Raw genomic sequence first — 20,994 nt, 5'->3', positions numbered from 1 at the left:
CGACACAAATGTTCTGGTTGTGCTTACACTCCACTTCACCATTGCAAGAGACTACATATCCATGCAACCAACACCAAACAACACAAGTCACACTCTGCTCACACTCTGCCGAAACACATACCAGTATTTTGGTTTGGAAAAAACAAGTTAGCTACATTAAGGCAGCAGTCAGTCAATCTCCCTCTTAGAGATCTCTATTTTCTTCCTATTGATGCAATGGTGAGAAAAACCCCTACCTAGCTAACAATATGCTTTAAGACGTATTACAATGTAATCAATTACTTCAAAAGAGACTATGACAATGTGATCTGTTATTTTTTGTTTGTTTGCTTATTTTTTAAAACAGGACTTTCTCAGTAGCCCCATTTGCAACTTCAGTACAAAGAGGCAAGAGCTTGAAAGAGTTCAAGTCTAAGTAGATAATGTACCATCAGTTTCAACTACTGCTCAGTAGTTTTTAGACAAAGAAGATAATAAAGAATAAATAAATGGGGAAAAAAAGGACTGGTGCACTACAGTATCTATACCTACACATAGTTATGGCTAAACAAATCCTGAACTTTTGGATACTCGGGTCTCAAACCAAGAAGCTTGTTCACCCATCAGAAGAGGTTCACACCAGACTAGAAGACTGGAGGTGCTGTCCTTCAGTCATATTCGACTGGATATGGTCAGAGGGTGAAACCTGGTTTTATTTTAGACATATTTGGTATTTTCAAAAAAGAACAGTAGTGTTTCCTAACATCCTAGTTACATAGCACTCACAGTGATTGTTGACATATTCCAAGAGTAATTCTTAGTCCTGCATAAGCTTGAATTTCAAGTGACCTACATGGCAGGTGATTGCACTATAGTGACAGAACTGAACCAACTCAAGATATAAACCTTTAACAAATTTCTGCTCTTGCCACAGACAGTTGAATAAAAACACACCACAAAGCCTTTGATCACCAAGAAACCCTACCAGACTACATCAACAACTGCTTAATTTGAGACTACTGTCTGCAATTAGAATGACTACTGACATTAAAATAACCTCACCACACCTGTATCTTCAACAGGCAAATGAAGCTGTTATTCCCCAGGAGTACTTTTTGTTCAAACCATAAGTCTAAATATCATACCACAAAAAGAAGAATCCTCAAGAACACCTCACCCACTTTTAATTAAAATTGTGCAGATGCTTTTGCTTTAGAGGAGCAACACAAAAGAGTCATTAATGCTTTCTACTAGTACCATCCTCTCAGAAGATTCTTTCTGCTAGCCCACAATTACTTCTTGAAGTATGCCTCAATCTCAGCACACCTCAAATTTATTTCATGAACCAGTTTGCTTGCTTTTATAATGTTGTTAGCAACTATTACTGACAAAATTAAGGTATAGGAAGGATATAGTGTTCCAGTTTTCTGCAGAAGGGAGAATGGTGTTACCTTCACTACCACTCGCGATGAAATCTTCATTATGACCTCCGAAACACGAGTGAATTGTGTAGAATCCTTGTGTAACACCTTGATACTTTCTCACTAAAACTCTGTCTTGTAAGTCCCACAAGTGAACTCCCTGGAAATAATAAATATAAAAAGAGTTTAATCATAAACATTATTAATGGCATTTTTTTGAACTATGAGAAAAAAATTAAACATGAAAGTACACTACTTCAGAGCCAACTTCAGTACTGTTACTAGATAAAGAGTAAAGATGTATTAAAATACTAAACTAAACTTTCAGCCTTTCGTCCCTTCCATTCTGAAAGCTCCTATTCTTATCCAAGGTTCCAAAAGCAGAATCAGATAAATAAAATCTAATTCTCATGCCCCTAGACTTTTTCACCTGCCACAATTCTTGCTGTACCTGGCCTTCTGATGCAAAAGCCAGTTAAATAACATTTAGCAGTACATATTTCACAATATGAAACTCTTGAGTATAAATCAGCCAAAAAAAAAAATTCAGTCTCACGAACAAGATTGGCTTATTTTCAGAAAATTCCATGCTCTACCTATGAATATTAAGGCCTTCATATTACATGATATACAACTGATTAATACCAAATATCCCAACTCACATCAAAACATTTAAGAACAGGAAGCATTTGCAAGATTTATTTGCATTTCTATTCAACATCACCAACTCACCTGAGTTGCTACATTTAACAAAGCTAAACGGCCATTTTTTGAAATAGTAAACGACATAATAGGGTGATCTTCTTGTACTCTGAAATGATAGGACACAAGTGTCAAGATAACTAGATAATGATGCAACACCAAGGTAAAAGGCATGTCCTGTATCTGCAATATTATCAGGAAAAAATAATTCTGAATTCGAAATTAGGTATATCTTTATACATCAGTACAAGCCAGGTCTGCAATAGCTTGCTTATATTTATGGTAAATCCCAAGACCAAGAGACTTCAGACTTCAACTTCAACTCCTAAATTCAAGGCAGGATCCTCTAAAACATGCCAGGAATTTAGAGGACTACAGCTCTTGATGACAGAAATGTCAACACATCCACTCAAGTGCTTGGAAGTTATTTCTAATACTTGATCTAATGCTGCTTGCTGGAACTTATTAGTTCTTGTCCCACGCTATTTTTGTCTTCTTTTAATACTGAGAGCGTTTTAATAATTTGTTTCCCATCCTGCCCCCCAAACCCTTCCTCAACCTTCTTCTGACACTAAGAAGCAGGAATTCAAAACCAAAGAAAGAAGTAGTAGTTACATGTTCCTGTCTGTGAGATCCTCAAAGTTATAACCCCGAATTCGCTGGTGTGTGTCCGATGCTAGAACAGTTTTCCCATCACTCAAACACCAAAGGCATTGTACTCTCACCCCTTCCCAGGAGTCAAGGAGATTACCATCTAAATCCTGATCAAAAGAACAAAAAAAAAAGACACAAACAAGGAAAAAAAAAAGAACCATTAGTCTCAGACCTCTGAGGAGTTGTGACACATCTTTTTCACCTTCTGTTCAGAAAGTTGCTACAGAAAGCAATCTTACCCTTTAAAAGGGAGGGCTTGGTTGTCATAACTGAGGGCTTTTGTAGGAATCTGCCCTGGAGAGCTGAGAATCCCTTTTGTCACTTATTTTCTTGTGCATGACATGTGCTATCTACACCACATCACTGAGCTGACCTTTGCAGTGAGTGAGGTTTACATACTGCACTATTATTCCAGGCACCAAGTCAGATGGCAAATAATCAAGAACAGGGTGAGACTGTGGACCACCATCCAAAATCAACACTACTCAGATAACGAGAATTTCAAACTTCTGTTTACACGAGCAAAGACAGCATGCAAAAACTAAGAAAGTTGTAGTCAAAATTCTAAGGAATAAAAAACATTTGTGGACAAAAGCACTACTTTTTATTAGTGTATTTTCTGGAGAAGCTAAGAAAAAATTCCCACACCACAAATCCTCCTTTAGGCAGACCAAAGATGCTCAAACCCTTCGAACTGCTACACACAGAAGTGCTGCTGAAATACTTGCATTAACGTATTGCTTCTTTCAATTACAAAGGATCGGAAGCTTTAGTGTACACACACATGAAAAACCTGAAAAAAACACGAACCTCAGATTTGACCAAAATTTAATTTCTTGCTTTGTTTTCAATGGGACAGAGGCAGAGAACTTACACACTGATAGAACTGTCCACGCTGACCTCCCGTTACAAAACGCTTCCCATCAGGATTCCAGGCCACGCTTGTTAAACTGTCTTCATGAGACTGGCTCATCTTTGTCTTCAGCTCCCCAGTCTGTAAAATAAAGGCAGCAAGGCCTTATACCAGAACCCTTTCCCAAAATGGCACTGATAATTTTATCTGACACGTGTAGTGTTTGGTAGTGCATGTACTTCAGCATGTTTATTAAAAAGCAATACTAACCAATCAATAATGCAGTAAGAAGGCAGTACTACTTTAGCATCTCCAGTGATTTTGGACTTTATTTGGGACAATTTCTTTTGTCCCTCAAATCAACAGAGATGGTGTATCAGACAACTGAAATATTATGAGCGTGGAATGAAAAGAAATTACAAGAACAAGTCAAGAGCAAGAGAAGCACTATCAAATGAAAAAAACAAGCAAACATTGAAAATGAGAGAAGGAGACTATAGGAGGAAAAGACAGATGACAAAATACATTTCGGTAGGAAGCTAGGAGTATCAGTATTTAGATGTTTTCCTCCCCAAGCTGAAGCTCTCCAGGCCAAAATTCAGCTTTCATCCCTAGTGTATAAAGCTACCGTTTCACAAGACAGAACACCAATGAGTAGCTTACCATTGTCAGAACAGTAAGGGCTTCTCTCTATTCCCTTGTGCCAGCTCTAGTGCTTTTCACTGAGCCAATTTAGTCAATTAAACAGAAGAAAAGTGTTCCAAGGGTGAAAAAAGGGAACATTTTTGTTTTAGGAAACTGAATTAGTTCAGAGTCCAAGACAGCACAAGAAAGACTATACAGCTCACAACTGAGGCAAGGGAAGCTTTTATATCAACTCAAGTGCCCATAAAATTCAACAGCAAAAAGTGATTTGCAAATTCATGAAAGAAATGGCAAAATGCCCTAGTGTCTGACTGAAAGACAAAGTTCTGAAATCATAAATTTAAGCCTCTGTGGATCTTACTTTTGCTGCTTGTTAAAATCATCAATGAGCAATTGCTTCCCTTCAATGATACTTCTGCCCTCTGCTTCTCTTGATTAATTTCCTGTCCCTCTCTTCAAAACCTCTTTAAGGTTCTATCCATTTACGCCATCCCTTCTCAGAAAAGATCCATAACTAGATACACCAGAATTGCTGCACAATCCCAGGCACTTAGACTTGAACTCTAATTTCAGTTCTGTACAAACTGAGTACAGAATTTGTAGGCTGCCATAATTATTTTTTCAAATTAAAAGGGGGGCAGGGAGATCAGCATCTCTTCTTTACACTCAACACCTTCGCACAAGTTTGTAGCGGTTACTTCTTTCACACCTGAAGTATTCAGAAATTGAAACAAAAGCAGCAGGTTGACCACAACGTGTTTATTTTTCACTCTTAGTCACCACTTACTTCTACATTCCAGAGCCAAAGCTCAGAACAATCATCTGGGCCACAGGCAACAAGGTAGTTGTCATCTGGACTCCAAGCAATGTAAGAGACCCCATACGCGTGACCTTCTAATGTCTTAGGTAGTTTTAGCTGGTGAGTATCCTGGAACAAGAGAGATACTATTGAGACAATGCAAATGAACTCCTACTAGATTTCACATATCCAATGTGTCCAAGTACAGCACAGCAAGTTTACTTTAAGCAACTTGTCACCTGTGAGACATGAATAGGTTCCTACTGGAAGAGCAACTGCCAGTTTACAGAGTAGGGCCAGGAAATGAAAGCTTCTAAGGGCAAAACAAGAACACTTGTAGGTATTTTTGTTCTAATCTTCTGTGATTCTAACTGCAAACCTCACAAAATACCACTGTGTGCAAAGTTTTACATTACATTACACTTGCTTTAGTACATCAGATTTCTGTAGTGTCAAGTCTTTCTGCATCTACTGGAATATGAAAGTAATATTATCTATATTTTACAGAATTAAGTTACTTGCTTAAAAGGCATGTTGGAAGCCTGGTACAGTTAAACAGAACCAAAACCTTCACGTAGGCTGACAAGGGAAAACCTTGAAGTGCCAATATTTTTAGAAACTTGAGCGTATCTTGTGTGTGCTGCTCCAGGAAGAAGTTTTACAGAAAGATATTTTTAAAAACTTCCTTGAGAGGTGTTCTAAAAGTGTTGCCTACAGCAAGCTGTTTTCTGCCAGATTTAGTGAATGAAGCATACTTGGCACATGCATCATCTTGTAACATCTTTATATTACAACTGTTTTACTGCTGCCTTGTCAGAGGAACTTGACTTTCAAGAAGCTTATAAAGATAAATAGTACAGTGAGATACTGTGAAACAACCACACACTGGCTTTCTAAATACAGAAACATGCTTCAATACAGTATTAGCACTGACTCCTGACAACAACATGCATATACAGAAAGTAGAACAGAGCTTGTTAAACTGCTGACAATTTTTGTGAAGCCTCTTGGAAAAGGGAAATCAAAATTGTTCTCCCTCTCCCGTGGTTTTTCTCTGCATGGCAGATGCTTATATCTCAAAATTTTTTTCAAAAAGAGTGACTAATTTGAAAATCTAACTTGGTTTCTCTAATGGTTCCTTCTCTTTCTTTTGTTTCAGTATTAATCAACAGAGCACCTCTTGATTCTGCAGAGGAAGAATAGAAGAAGAGTGACCTGATGGACTGTTCTGTGGGATCAGCTGCAAAGGATTTGGTGACTCTCAGCCGGCCTGCAGCTTTGAGGGTTCTGCTGACTAGAAAAAGCGAATTCCTCAAAAGAAAGTGAGATAAGAATAATCTTCAGAGTACAGAGAAAGAGGGGCAAATGAGTGGACCTCCTCAAGACCCCTTTTCCATGCTAATCATTACTCCTGGACTGCATTAGACACAGCTGTGTCTGCAGCCAAAATGATCTGCAAGGAAACTGAATCATATGTGACATCATCTCACATCCTGGAGCTTGTCTGCAACTAATGCATTCCTTCTTAGAACAGAATTAAAGTAGCCAGTCCCTTCAGCATACTTGAAACTCATTAGGAGCAAGACATACAAGATATTCCCCTTCTAATGACAGAACTCTGTGGCTGTTACTATCTTCCATACTGCTCTCATACTTCTCTCCAAATACAGCAAAACTGCTATACCATGTTTTGCTCTAAAACAACAGTCAGGGGAATTTCAGGCAAACTTTCCCAAATGTAGTCAATCTACTTCCCACCCACCACCTAAAGAAATCTCAGGAGTTCTATCCCTTACATTATCCAAATTTTTTGTTATGTAGAAACAACTATTCAAGCATCAGCTTAAGTCTGCAGTTGAGCTCCTTGGCTGAAAAGCCAAAAAACCTGTCAACAGTTTTCAGGAAGTGCAGGAGATTTTTGTAAGGAGCAAGTTAAAGGAGAACTCTAAGAAAGAGAGATGCAAGCCAGGAAAGGTGGTACACCAAGTGTAGTTACCCTGTGTGCTCTAAAGATTCTGCCACACTGCCTAACAGTCAAACGATGCATCGATGCACAAACCAAGTTCACTCAAGACATTATTTAATGCTGTTGAGTCTGAGTAAGAACTTTGAAATTAACAAAGGAAAATGAAAACAGAGACATGGGTTAAGAAAGACGCACCTACATGTCTAAACTAAGAAAAGAAATAAAAAATTCATGGTATGAAATGAACACATTGAAGCAGTGTCATTACACTTCAAGAAGGGTGATGAAAAAAAGAAAGGGAGAAATGAAGGATTCTTCCACACATGACGTGTGTGGAAAAACAAATACTGTACATTTAAAACAGTCTTCTCCCATCACTCACCCAGACAGTGTTGAATAGATGTTTCCATGTAGTTTATATATGCAGGTTAGAATAAATCTAAATACCTAAAGCCTTGAAAACCTGATTAAACTTACAGTTCAAAAGACATTCTCAACTGCTACAGGAAATGTGAGAAGAGTGCTCTGCCAAATATGAAAATGAATCCTTTGAGTTATATGGCCTAGTGTTACTGAGACATCCACCTACCTGAAAGGGTTTAAATTTCTTTTTTAAAGAATTCAAAAAAAGAAAAATTGACAAAACTCTTTAAAGCTGCTTTCCCACTAGCTATTTTTTAAGAGATTTGTTTCTTTAGCAACCCTTGTTCAAACAGGTTAGCCTAAAACACTCACAAAATATTTGTTTGCTTTTATTAATCAGATATCAGCTAACAATTAACTGTAAGATGTGCTAAGCAAGATGTTTGGTATTAAAATCCATCAATATAAAAGGAAGATGGGTGTCTACAACCAACTGATAAGTTAACAGCAAAAAACACTTGATCATTAATTTCTTTAGAATTACTGTTCGTTAAAAAAAAACAAAACCAAACAAAATACTGATATTTCCAAACTAAATAACAGAAGTCAGCTTTCCTGATATGCAGCTCTTGGCCCAGCACATGCTGGCCCCAGTAACACACAAATCACAGCAGTTCTTATGCCTGAAAAAACCATGGCGTTGCTGTTAGTCCACAGGCTACACATCAACTATGCACATGAGAGAGAGTTTTAAGTCCTTCCATCATTTTAGTACCAAAAAGGACTCAGGCTGTATGGCTTCCTAACCTGAAATGGAACAAAATAATTAAGTTCAGCTCTCAAATCCTACTGAAAATCAGCATGGATCTGAAAAACCTTTCCTCTTCCGTTTCACATACCAGGTACAGTTGTGTTGTTAAAAAACTACAAGAACCTCATTTCTCATAGTGTTTTACAAAAATTAGCAACCTCAAATGTTGTGTGCATATGTTCAAGTTCATTCAGTTTTCAATTGTTATGAAATACATGGACATACTTTCATAATCATTTCTATGACTCAATTAAAACAGTGTCAGATTAAATTCATCACTCTTTTTATTTACGTAAGAATAGAAATGAGTAGGAAAAATATATGAAATATCCTACAGCTACAAGATTTAAGAGAAATAGTGCCCCATATTATCAAAACCTAAAACTGCAATCTGTAAGAAAATGGATGAGTATACTTCTACGTGCCAGCGTGTTTAAATCTTTGTCTCAAGACAAGGCAAATCTACAGCAGTGACTAGCATGAAGTTATACTGATACAACTTTTAGTTTAGCACATACCATTTTATTACTCAGGGATAAAGTAATAAATGGTGAAGTCAATAGAGTATTTAAATCCAAGTGTACTAGTAGCAGCAAGATAACAGAAAGGAGTTAGTCACATAAAAAACCCAGAAGTACTCTCAGTAAGGGTGATTTAGAAGAAAGGTTCCTCACTGCCATGCTCCTTCCACTCTCACCCAGTGCTTCTCGAGGCCTTCAAGCTGAGAATCTTCCCTGGAGGGCAATAGCAGGCTCTACCTCGTGGTACCAATTAGGAGTACACAAAAGTTCCTGCCCCAAAGCTGCCAACAGTTCAAGCCTAACACTCACCATCAGGTTTACAAGCGTCCTCCTTCACTAATTTACACCGATCTGGATCTTCAGACTCTTATATCCCAGAGAAATACCCTAATCAAAGGGGTTACAAGTACCTGTTAGCCTGTCCTACCAATGTCCTATGGTTTCATCCTAGCGAGAGAAAGCCGAGAGGGAGGGGAAAGACAAGTCACAAACATTTTAACACTTGGCACACTTACTGGATCAACCTGCCATATAATAACAGTTGTGTCCTTAGATCCTGTTGCTAATTTAGTGCCATCGTTGGAGAATTTACAGAACCACACTTCATTACAGTGCTCCGTTAGTATCTGCTGTGTATAGCATGGGAACTGTTTCCTGTGAAAAGAAAGGCATGAATTTGCAGATCAGTAAGAAAGCAGCAAGACATTTTTTTGAAAGTCAAGCTAGTAAAAAAAAAACACAAAAAACCAAAAAAACCAACCAAACAAACAAAAACCTTATTTAAATGTAAGGCCACACAACTCAGAAAATTCCTCTATTAACAGCTGCTTCAAATAAGTACAGAATGAAGTGTCTTATCTGGTAGCCATCAAGTGACTGTAACCAAGTCTAAGAATGCAGAACTATTCTTATCTCACTCACATAAACTGTTATGCTTTCATATAGGTTGGAATAAAACTGACCTCATTAGGAGGGTACCAGCATAGAAAATACTGGAGTCCAAGTCTCTTTAAACCCTAGGTGCAGTGTTTTAATTACACATGAGGTCTTTGTAGGTAATCTAACTCACTTAGCTATATCTTGCCCACTCTTTAGAAGTGATTCTTCCATAAGTTTTCTTCTTCTTGAATGTGACCTTGTAATAAGTTAGATGTTTCTTTGCCTTCACTTTGTGCTATTTTTCACTTTCTTTGCAGAGTACCATATATAGTATGTAAGCATAACTAACAAGATACCACAGAGCTTGAAAAGTTTAACTCACAAAAATCTACATTATCTCGTAAAATGTTGTGTTTACCAAACAAAATATTACATGATAGACTACTGAAGAGGAGTCAGAACATTCCTCTAGAGCTAATATTTAATAATCTAGTTACGCACTGAGAAAAAGCTAACAGTCAAAATATTAAGTTAGGCAAAAACTGGAGACATATTTCATTTACATCTTGCATATAAGCTCTCTATTAAGAATTTCAGAGCTAAGATAAAATAAATACAGGCTTTTACAGCAGATGTAAGTAATACTGCAACAACTGCAAGTTCATTGTTCAGAGGCACTAAATAATAGTCTCACAGACATTTTTTCTTGAACTCCAGGAATCCTGAAGTGGTTCAGTCTTAGGCTGAGTTTTTACAGCACCCAGTAGAACAGGGCAACACAACTCTAATGGGACAGGATGCTACTAATGTAATGTCAGCCTCCTTCAATGTGCAGTTGTAATTATAACTGGAGATAAACTGGCTTAAAAACCCCCCAACAAAAACACAACATGTTCCCCCACACCAAAGGAAATGAAACAAACATTCCCCCCCCAATCATTTGAACAGAAAACTTCCTTCCTTCCCATTTGTGTTTAAAAATACAGTTTGGTGGTAGCCAGGCTGACAGACACCTGAAAAATTACTTCTTACCTGAAGCTAGAAAAAGTTCTGCTTAATATAAGGTCTATACCTTCTTGGTAATTTTCTTTTACTAGAAGAGGCTTCCTAGTCCATGATTAAAGACTATCAAGCAGCACTGAACAACCACACAGTCTCATTTCCTGTCTTATGGTAGAGGGGGATAAACAAAATGTACATATATATATATATGCAGTTTGCTCCTTGGGTATGTCTACTTACTTGTTTATAGAGAAACACAAGTGTGTTCTGCTCCTGCTTTAAGCTGACCAGGAACTGTCTAGTTGCCACTGGAAGAACACTGAACCCAAGGTAAAAAGCCCCACCCATGAAAGAAGACTTTGTTTTCCTTGAAGTCTATATGGAAGTAGGCAAGCCCTTACACAGACATGTGCACCTACAGGAAGAGTGTTTCATTATTATTTAGCCATATTATAATAAGTTAATGTTTTTACTCAGGGCAACAACTTGCTCTAGAAGGCGAGTCTTTAACTCATACAAAGTACAAGGGCCACACTGTGTCCCAGGAAAGCCTTTTCAGCATATTTCGTTTTAAAAAAGTACTCTATGGAACAACAGCTCTTGCATATTAAAGCTTAAGAAAAGCAGCCAAGGTTTTGCAGACATGAAACGCAAGCAGTTACAATATTGGAGTACACAGTTTTTATCTTTAGATGGCTCTTAGGTTCCTAAAAAGGGCAACAGTTGGTATAGCTGCTGGAGACACATCCCAATACTGCATTATGCTGTTCACAACCCAGTCGGCTCAGAGCACCCTCACAAGAAGTTCTCTTAACTAGCAGAACATACAACTCAGCAAGCCTGACTTCAAAGACAGCACAGCTACATTAAATAACCCTTCTGCAGAAGGAAATAGCAGTAGTCTTGAAATAAGAAACCAGAAGCAGTTGTCTAACAGTTTCTGGGTTTGGTAATTAGATATTATTGTAGCTCTAAGGTTTTTCTTTATCTTTTTTGAAGTGTTTCATTACAAAGTGTTCTGTTCAGCACAAAACACCTGAATCATGTTGTTCACATACTGAAATAAAGCATCTAATAAAAAGTTATCTGTTGTTGTATTACACAAGTTCAAAATTACAAGTAAAGCACCAAACAGCTACCTTTTTATTCCCTGTACATACAATGAAAGATTTATTCATCAACAAAAAACCAACCAAACAAGAAAAGCCCAGAATAACCAACAAGGCCGAAGGCTCTCAAACCCAAAAATTACCATCCCCAAGAACATCAGTTTTCTATTACCAAAATCTCAGGTACAATAAGATGAAATCCTTCACTTTCATTCCCAGCAGTTTCTCACATTCATCTCTCACTCTTACAAAGTACGTTTTAGTTAAACATTCTACCTATTAGTGCAATTCAAGCATGCTTAATCAAAATACTGCATAAGTCCAAACCAGATTAGTTCCAACTAAAAAAGGGAAAGTTGTCAATGTTCTATCATTTAAGTAGTACAGGACTTAAATTGTCTAAGCTATTAGACTACAGTTACTTCTGTCAGCTTCATCAAAATTTGGCTTCCACTGTCTAACTCACCTCAATATGCCCAAGCATGGCAGCACGTACAGCACACCACACACTGAACTCAGACCCTGCAACAGGTAGGTACAATAGGTTGAGATGAGGACAGAATGGAAGCCTTTATTTTCAAGTGGACTTTTCGGGTGTTTTTTTGTTGGAGTTTTCGTTGTTGTTGTTTTGTTTTTTTTTAAATTACAGTAATTGTGAGTATCTAGGTATGTATATATACCAAATACGCCAGTTTAGGAGGTACTACTTTAGGTTAAAAAAATAAAACCACTACAAACAAAATCCCAAACTATAGCCAAACTGTCATGTCAGCAAATAGATTCAGATGGGTAAAATTTAAGCCCAGATTTGTTGCACACAGTAGCTTTTATATCCAGTTCTACTTAGTCTGACTTCAGTAAACCACACTCTTCACAGTCAGCTTGAATGCTCTTTGGGGTTTGATTAATCACATTAAACCCACTACAGAACACCCAATACTATTTATGGACTTGTTTAAAGACTAAAATTAAATCTCTGTTTGTTAGTCTGATTTTAATACTCACTTCTGAAGCCACAATATCAGTATATGGTCATTTCCTATGGCTCTTAAAATGGGCAACAGTCAAATGTCTGCACACACATACACACACAACTGCTGAAACAATGCAATGTAGCAAAACTGCAAGCTAAAAAAGTTACTTGAATACACAAAGTGCCAAAAATAATAATTTTAAAACCTACAGTGAAGTACTATGGAAGTCTGCATCTTTAAAAAGAGATTCCAAGAAACACAAGAATGTAAGTCAAAGCAGCTGAGTTCATCAGTTCTTAATTAGCTTCCTCAGATGAGCCAACCTTAACATGAAAACCATTTCCCTGTAAGCCCACATGTTAGCCTGTTACATGAACAAACACACAAGAGTATCCTATACAACCTCAATTTCTAGGTGTTCTGGCCTTCATCCCCTTATTGCAGCATGCACAGTAGTTTTCCATAAAAGTTACACTGAGTTTTTAGGTCCTTAGCAGAATTTTGCTGGATGAAGAAAAACTGCTCAGGTCAGCCATTTGTTAAAAACAAATATCTTCCTGCTTCATGTCTACTACAGTGTGGCATTTTGAAGGTTCAGAAGCAGCATCCATTTTGTTAACAAAAAAACCCATTATCTACATAGTCTAAAGAACCAATAAAAAGGTGTAAGAGACATTCAATTCTTATCACTTCACAATTCTGAGAAAACAGTTCTTTATATTATGTAAATCAGAAACATCTATTGCACGTTTCTCTTCTGCTTTAGCCTTTGTGTCTAAAACCACCTGTGTCTGCTACTAAAAGTTATAGCTGAAAGTTGGGTTTATAAAAGTATGCTTCTATAGGCTTTCTGCATTCCAGTAATCTTGAAGAGAGAGTCTGGATAAATAACATAGTGATTCTCCAGTAAAAAAACACAGCAATCGTATGTTGATGCATAGACTGGCTGTCCAAAATTACAAGAAACAAGTGGCTTAAGGATTAGCCTAGTACTATCTTCTATTCATACTCATCTGATTAAAATTTTAAAGCTTTAGTCTGACCCCACTATTCCATATCCAGGTACCAAAATGTCTCACACACACCTTCTCTACTCCCCACCTCCACCACACTCCTTTAATGAGAACTGTCTCTTCCCAGTAAAATCCTGTTAAACCAGCTCAGAATAGTTTTCGTGTTCCTGCTAACAGTAGGTACCACCAGATTACTTTAAAAGACAAAGGAAACACACTGCTGCCCATCTTAAAAGTCGTGAGGGTTTCTTACCTACTACAAACGTGATCTATTAGCAGCGAGACAGAATCTAGATTACTATCTAGTTTCGTATTATGATATAGGCACCGGTCCCGTTGTAGTTCCACAGCCTGACGGAGCAGGTTCTGTAAACGCCTTGGAGGAAGCATCACTGATGGGGGTAGGTAGGCTTTAGAGGAGTTATGAAGAAAAAACAAACACATGAAAAAAAAAAAAAAGATTTATCAAAAGCAAGTTACAAGTAAGAGCATACTTTGATTTGAGTGTTTTTGGAAAAGACCTTAGTAAATAAAGTACACGGCTTGTCAAGTTTACAGCTATACACCTGGAGTTAGAAGCATGAACTCCTGGAAAGCAGAGCTGTATGCAAGGTATCCGTAGTTATAGAGTATGTTGTTGTGGTGGACAAGCACCATTTACACAAGCTAACTCAGTATTTTAAAAAAATCAGTAAAATTATAAGCCAACAGTATCAGCATAAGGAATTACCTATTAACACTATCAAAACAAAGAATACCATGGGGTTCACAACTCTGATATACAGTATTACAACAGCCACAAGAAAGAGAGAGGAGAAACTGTAATTCATAGCAAAGTATGAGACCACTGTCAACCAATACTAGTATCACTAGTGGTTTTAGGCCACACTTAAGTTTTCACCTCTCACTACAGCAAGCATTTGTAACACACACACACACACACACACACCCCTCCCCGAACCACACATTTAATCACTGCATGCAGCAGAGGTAAGAAATAAGAGTTTCTATTGCAAACAGTTTATCAGAGACAGCAAAAGGTTAGGTACCAAAAACCAAAGGGTAAAGGCACCTAAAGGCATCCCCATTAACCAAGAAATACCAGAAAAGCAAACAACCAGCAAACACAGGTAAAGTCAATTCCCTGAGATATGTAAGATATATGGGATTTACAGAGGTGAGAAGAAATGCTAAACACTAGAACATCTTACTCTGGAGTTTGTCCAAAAGTTTAGATCTGGAAGCTGTTCCTTTCCCTTCCCACTCTGCTTTTGCACGCAAGTCATCTGCATGGCTACACATCAGGTACCTGTTTAAAAAAAGCGCACACACACCAACAGACCAAGTCTTTCTGGAATCATTCGTTTCAATTTTGAGCATGATATAGATTATAACACTCTTATTGATCTGGAAACAGGTGACTTAAGCTTGAGACCGATAGGAAAAAGGGCAGGAAACTATTTCGGAGGAAAACACATCTTCTTTAGAACAAACGTCTACAAACTGGCCATAGAAAAAGAAAACAAAACACAAGCGATTTTAGGGAAGGTAGAAATAACTTATTTTCATCTCAGAACAAACCAGATTATATTTACCTATTTAATTCAATTATAAGGTAGCTGGCTAACAATTCTCAAGATCGGATGACCATACATATGTACGTATTAATTTGGCTTCTAGTAGTATAAAAGTAAATAATCATCAGGTTGTTTTCAAGCATCTGAAACAGAACACTGTCTACTGAATAGCATTCTTTACTCAGCATTTTATCACATCTCACTACAGCTTATTAATCAACAGGATAATAGCTTTAACACAGCTTGAGCCTTCACAACATCAGCTATCAAAAGCCACAGAACTCCTCAGAAAACTTCAGTGCAAGGGCTCTCAAAGTCCAAACACTTACCCACTGAGGACATGAATGCGTTCTGTATTATATTTCAGAGGCGTCAGTTCACAGCGTAGAACCTGAAGTGCCTCCAGGACCTTGCCATCCTCCAGGTATTCCAGGTACTTCTGCTGCAGCAGCAAAAACTTCATCCTCTGACATGACAGAAAGCAGCAGTCAGGGGAAAAAGGTTGACTGAAGTTTCAGAAAACGTTTGAGCCTAAACAGAACAGTAGAAACCATTCTACTATGCCCTTCAGAAATACAGCTCTATGTAATGTTTCATTACTCAATTTCTTTTGCTGGGTTTTCAACAACATTGCAGCAATTAAGTTACCCGTGAATTTCCTCCCTGACTGATGGGGCTCTAAGTATATTTTTATCTCATTCCTCAGATCCCCCCTACAACTTGTCTCATCTTTACTTGCTTTTTTTAGCCATCATTCTTCAAACCTTGAATTAGATAGGCTCTCCAATGTAAGATTCAGTCAAGAAAGTGCCCAAAATCAGCTATTCACATATTTAAGATTGTATGACAGCACAGAACGCAACAGGCCAACTCAACAAGTTCTCACGCTGCTTACATAGGAGCAGACAAGGATTGTTTGCATAGCTGCATAACATATAGCAATAACAAATTGACACTGCCTGAGGTTTTGGTTTGTAGTTCTACCTTAAGTTGTTTTCCTTGGGTGGTGTTTTCAGGATTACAGAAAAAAAATATATAGTTTCCTATATTTAGGAATCACTTCACCTCTCTGAATTTAATCACTGTTATTTCATAGCGTTCCTTTCACCTTGCACAGTTTTTGGTTGTTTTCTTTTTTTAAGAAAATAATCAAAACATGCTATTCTAACAAATATCTGTAGATTAAAAAAAGGAAAATCAGGTATTAATTTACTATATTAAAAAGAAAAAAAAAGAAGCCCTAGAAACTTCTAATAGTAATTTAGTAGAAACAGAGTTTGGTTTTTTCTAGATGAAACCAACTATCCTGTGTTTGCACATGTTCTTTACTGCTAGCCATTATCAGATAGAAACGACATTCCTGGTCCACAAAACTCACCACGTTAAAGAGGAAAATGTATGTGCATAGACATATTGGTGACAAACAGCTTGGAGATTATGTGTAGCAAATGACATTCACTTTTCTAATGAATACACCACCAGTTCAATCACCAGTTTCCTTTGCTTTCATCAGACCTCAGGCACCTCACTATTTTCATGCTCATATTTGGTCAATGTTTACTTCGTTTCAAACACACTGCCTGCCTCCTTAAGCAGAGGGATAATTGGGAAGTTTAAGATGTTCCTGTCCTGTTAAAGCTCACATGAAAGTTTAAGGCTTATTAGATATAAAATCCAATGTGAAAACATAAAGCATTTTCGTTTCCACCGCTCTTCAAAAGAAGGAAATTTCCACATACAGTGCTATTAACTTACCACACAGCTTTGTGAAGAATAAAACATGTCACAGTAAAGATGATTTATGTTCAAACATGTCTGTAGTGCTCTGCTGTCCTGTACGTGACAGGCAAACCCTTATTACGCTCCCTATCCAGCTCATTTGAATTTGGAATTGTTAGACCATCACTGTCCGGTTTTTTCCAGGTGAGACAACACTTTTTGATGTTCTGACACGTGAAAAACCAAAAGAAAGATATCCCAATTATTTACAACCTCAGTGGTTGGCTCCATGCAGTAGGCCAGCAGACCTCACGCTGTTTGCTTATCTACCAGCAGCAGGAGGGATAAGAGTTTCCTCTACCAGCCGTGCACATGCTCACTAGGATGCCTGGAGATGCTCAGGTAGCAGCCTCATACTGTATTTCACTCCTCTTGGTCACCTCACACTGATGATCGACACCAGATAAAAACCAGCCTGACATTTCCAGTTTGTAATAAAAACTATAATCCCTCCACCTCTTCCTTCTCCATTCACTGCATATAATAGTTATTAAATTTATATAATATTGCCATTAAATGTGATAGCCTACCTTATCTGCATCTAATTATTCTTTCTCCCTCTCTGCCTAACTTGGCACATTAATTTCATTTTGTTAGAGTAAAAAGTATAAAGAGCAGAAAACATCAAAACACAGGTTTTATAACACCAGTCCCAACAACTCCATGGAATACTACCACGCAGAATACTGTAGCCAAGTTATCCAAAGCAGTGTCATTTCAGTTTTGGGTTAGAAAGCATAGTTTAAAAAAAAAAAAAAAGTCAGTGCCGTTTGTAACTTCGGCATATTAGGAATATAAAGGCCTCCAGAACAACACAGTACTACACACTTCATGCAGGAATCTATTGTTACCATAATGGTAAATTAGAATAAAAGATAAGCAGTTTGAAATCGTAATTTATTTATAGCAAAAGGCAGGGAATAAAGTGTGGATAGGGAAGTTAAATTGGTATGCCAAGCTATTTTGATAACTGGTCCAAAACTTGCCCTACAGCACACTCAAACAATGGCATGAATTTCCTTAAGGCAGAAGTCACACTCCAGTGACACAAAATTTCCAGTCATTTTTTAAATCAGGACACTCACTGCCTCCTACTTCTTGTTTCTGTGCAACTAGTGACTTTACTGACAAACAGAGTTCACCGAACAACTGAATTTTATCCTCATTTTCTCTCAACTACTTTATGCCCTACTAATAGTATTGCTAATTTCTTCCCAACACCACCTTCTCACAGTATCCGAGACCATTTTGAGTAAATCACCTCTTCTAGAGCCCAAACAAGCTCTTCTAGAAGAAAAGAGAACCGTTTATAACACTTGCAACTGTAAAAAGCACAAACTCTGCTATTTAAGTGGAATAGAGTGAGTATAAAACTCATCTGCTGCAAAGCATTCACAAGAGCAGCTTATTCTTTCTCCATATTCTCTAGCTGCCTTACAAAGAAGGGGAATCAAGATTATCATAATCAAAATCATACCATTATCATCTCAGTGTTTGCAATGGAAATTCAACACCATTACATTTTTACTATTCAGACACCACCATTGCTTAGCTTATAGAAAAGACTCTTCACCTTGAAGGATCCATGGAAGAGTCCATACAACAGCTTCAGCACTGCAGTCTGGCTGGTTTTGCTCAGTTATTACTACCTCATCCTGCATTTCAAATCTAAGAGAGGATGAGGATAAAGTACATTACTCTGTTGTTTTGACAAGATAGTATTTAAGTGTAGGTTGAACTCAGATTACCCTGGGGTAAAACTAAGAGTTAACAGATTTACAGGGGAGGCGGTGTTTGTTTGTTTTAATCTACGTACTATTGGCATCTTGCTTTCTTCAAAATGTAGCCTTTGATTACTAATAGGAACACGTAGTACTGCACTCCTTCATTTTCCTAACTGTTAGTAGGAAAACCTCTTCCAGAATCTTAAATTCTAGGAAGTCTGGCATGCACCACAATTCACCAGCACTAGGTAACCAAAGGTGAAAACCTCAGCAAACACAACTGGAAGATAACAGGACAAACACACTATCACAGTCAAGAAATCGGGCCATTTTGATCACTGGTTACAGTAGCGAGTCTTCAGGAGTTTAATGATCAAAATGCATGATAACCTAAGTTTAGGATTAGATTTTGGTGTCATTTCTGACCTGCATATTTTAACAAGCTCCACCACAGTTTTATTACCATACTAAGAGTCCAAAGTAAGTAAGTAAACGTTGCTGAAACAACTGTTCTTTGAAGTTAAACAGGTAACTAAAAGAAATGCTGAAATTATTAGCTGATGTTTCAAAACAAACAGAGTAGCTATCTACTTACAGCCTGCAGAACTAAGACTTCAATTTTCATTATCCCGTAGTCTATTACATTTGATAGTCTTCTAAAACACTGATGAAAGCACTTAAAGCCAGCCCAAAATTTATATGTAAGATTTGATACGTAAAAGGCAGAAAATATTCCGATCTACAGAATATAGAAAGGAATTTAATGAGGCTTCAAACATACCAAGTCCTGCCACATGAAGAGTAATTAATTCCAACAGGGAACTGCCCTTAATGCTTGTAGCAAGAGGGACACCATACAGGTAGGTGGAGCACTTTGCTCAATATTTATATATTGATATAAATAACATTTTTTTTATTGTATTGCCTGCTGCAGACTGTATACCCCCAGAACATGTAAAGAGGACAATTTGAAAGTATATTCTAGATGACTGTAAAGGAATAATCTCCAGGTTTCTTCCTAGGTTCAATAAGTTACCCAAGATAGATGCCATAATATGCTTGAGAAGCCCTAAAATAAGCAAAACCTCAGGCTAGCTTGAAGTTGACATTTTCTAAGCATTACTCAAGGAAAAACATCATGCTTGATCCAACTAAAGTTTTCCTACAGATTGTCTCAAGACATCTGTACCTTATATACTGGAAAAGTAAACATGACTAATCACATACTAAATAACACACAGTTGTGTTGACACAAATACACACAGAAAACTATCCTGTGTGCTACCACACACCCCCCATATCAACACACTGCAAAGGTTTAAAAATTGAGATCAGCCATTTCGTGTTTAGTGTTTTCACCTGTAGAACTTAGAGCACTTTGCAGAAATAATAAAATAAAACACGAGTAGAATTTTTAAAATACACACATATCCCCTTCACTGACCAGACATTTCAAAAGCAGCTGTTTATCCTGGTCATTTTGTCCAGGTCACATTAACCATATGGGGAAAAAAAAAAGCCAACCAAACCACAAACCAAAACCAAACCACAAAACACACACCCTACTTTGTTAAATACTCTGTGTCATCTAAACTTTTAGGCACCCATTCTTCTTGTATGCACACATTTTGAAACATCTAGTCATACAGTGTGAGTCACAAGTCAGGAGTCAGGAAGCACAAAATCTAATTTTCTATTTTAGAGTTACCTGCAGCAGCATCTTGCTTGGACTTTCCCTGATCAACACATTTATCACCTTCATTAGCTCTGACTTGACTGCACTCAGATTACCTACACAGCACAAAGCACCCCTCCTTACCTTAACCTGAGGGTCTTTCATTAGTCTTCCAGCTACTGATTACACTACTACCTCCCTAACCTCAACCATGCACAAAAAAGCTGGACAGGGAGGGAGGCAGAGACAGAGTGCACACAATGGAACGCACACAAGCTCAACTTAACCTTGCAAGTCATGTTGTCTTACTAACATACACACATGTGTAAGATATTTAAAACTGTTACCTGTTTTAAATTATATGAAGTTTATACAAAGGAGAACAACTTTAAAAAAAACCCCCAGTTAATATTTAGTTCAGGTAAAGTTCAGTTTAAACCAAGTATTTTTATTGCATCAGGTTTTCTGGAAGCAGTTAGACATCAACATTAAAGAAGAGCACACTTTCAGAGCCCTCCAAAACAACAGAAGGAAAACATACCCTTTTT

At 37.5% G+C, this 20,994-nt stretch overlaps 1 protein-coding gene across 1 annotated transcript in view; it reads right to left on the bottom strand.

Moving 5' to 3' along the window:
- WDR26 (WD repeat domain 26) overlaps nucleotides 1-20,994 on the bottom strand; it is a 32,058-nt gene that overhangs the window by 7,563 nt on the left and 3,501 nt on the right. Inside the window, exons 4-12 of the mRNA XM_017812779.1 lie at nucleotides 15,598-15,734; nucleotides 14,903-15,000; nucleotides 13,945-14,101; nucleotides 9,230-9,368; nucleotides 5,042-5,182; nucleotides 3,631-3,750; nucleotides 2,718-2,863; nucleotides 2,133-2,211; nucleotides 1,431-1,560 (exon numbers count right to left, since the gene is read on the bottom strand). Coding sequence (XP_017668268.1) covers nucleotides 1,431-1,560; nucleotides 2,133-2,211; nucleotides 2,718-2,863; nucleotides 3,631-3,750; nucleotides 5,042-5,182; nucleotides 9,230-9,368; nucleotides 13,945-14,101; nucleotides 14,903-15,000; nucleotides 15,598-15,734 — 1,147 coding nt within the window. The remainder of the gene's footprint in view (nucleotides 1-1,430; nucleotides 1,561-2,132; nucleotides 2,212-2,717; nucleotides 2,864-3,630; nucleotides 3,751-5,041; nucleotides 5,183-9,229; nucleotides 9,369-13,944; nucleotides 14,102-14,902; nucleotides 15,001-15,597; nucleotides 15,735-20,994) is intronic.

Source organism: Lepidothrix coronata, unplaced genomic scaffold (assembly GCF_001604755.1).
Source record: "Lepidothrix coronata isolate B3197 unplaced genomic scaffold, Lepidothrix_coronata-1.0 Scaffold38, whole genome shotgun sequence".
In the NCBI taxonomy this organism is placed as follows: domain Eukaryota; kingdom Metazoa; phylum Chordata; class Aves; order Passeriformes; family Pipridae; genus Lepidothrix; species Lepidothrix coronata.
The sequence above is the reverse complement of the archived record's forward strand: the minus strand, read 5'-3'. Positions and strand labels throughout refer to the sequence as shown.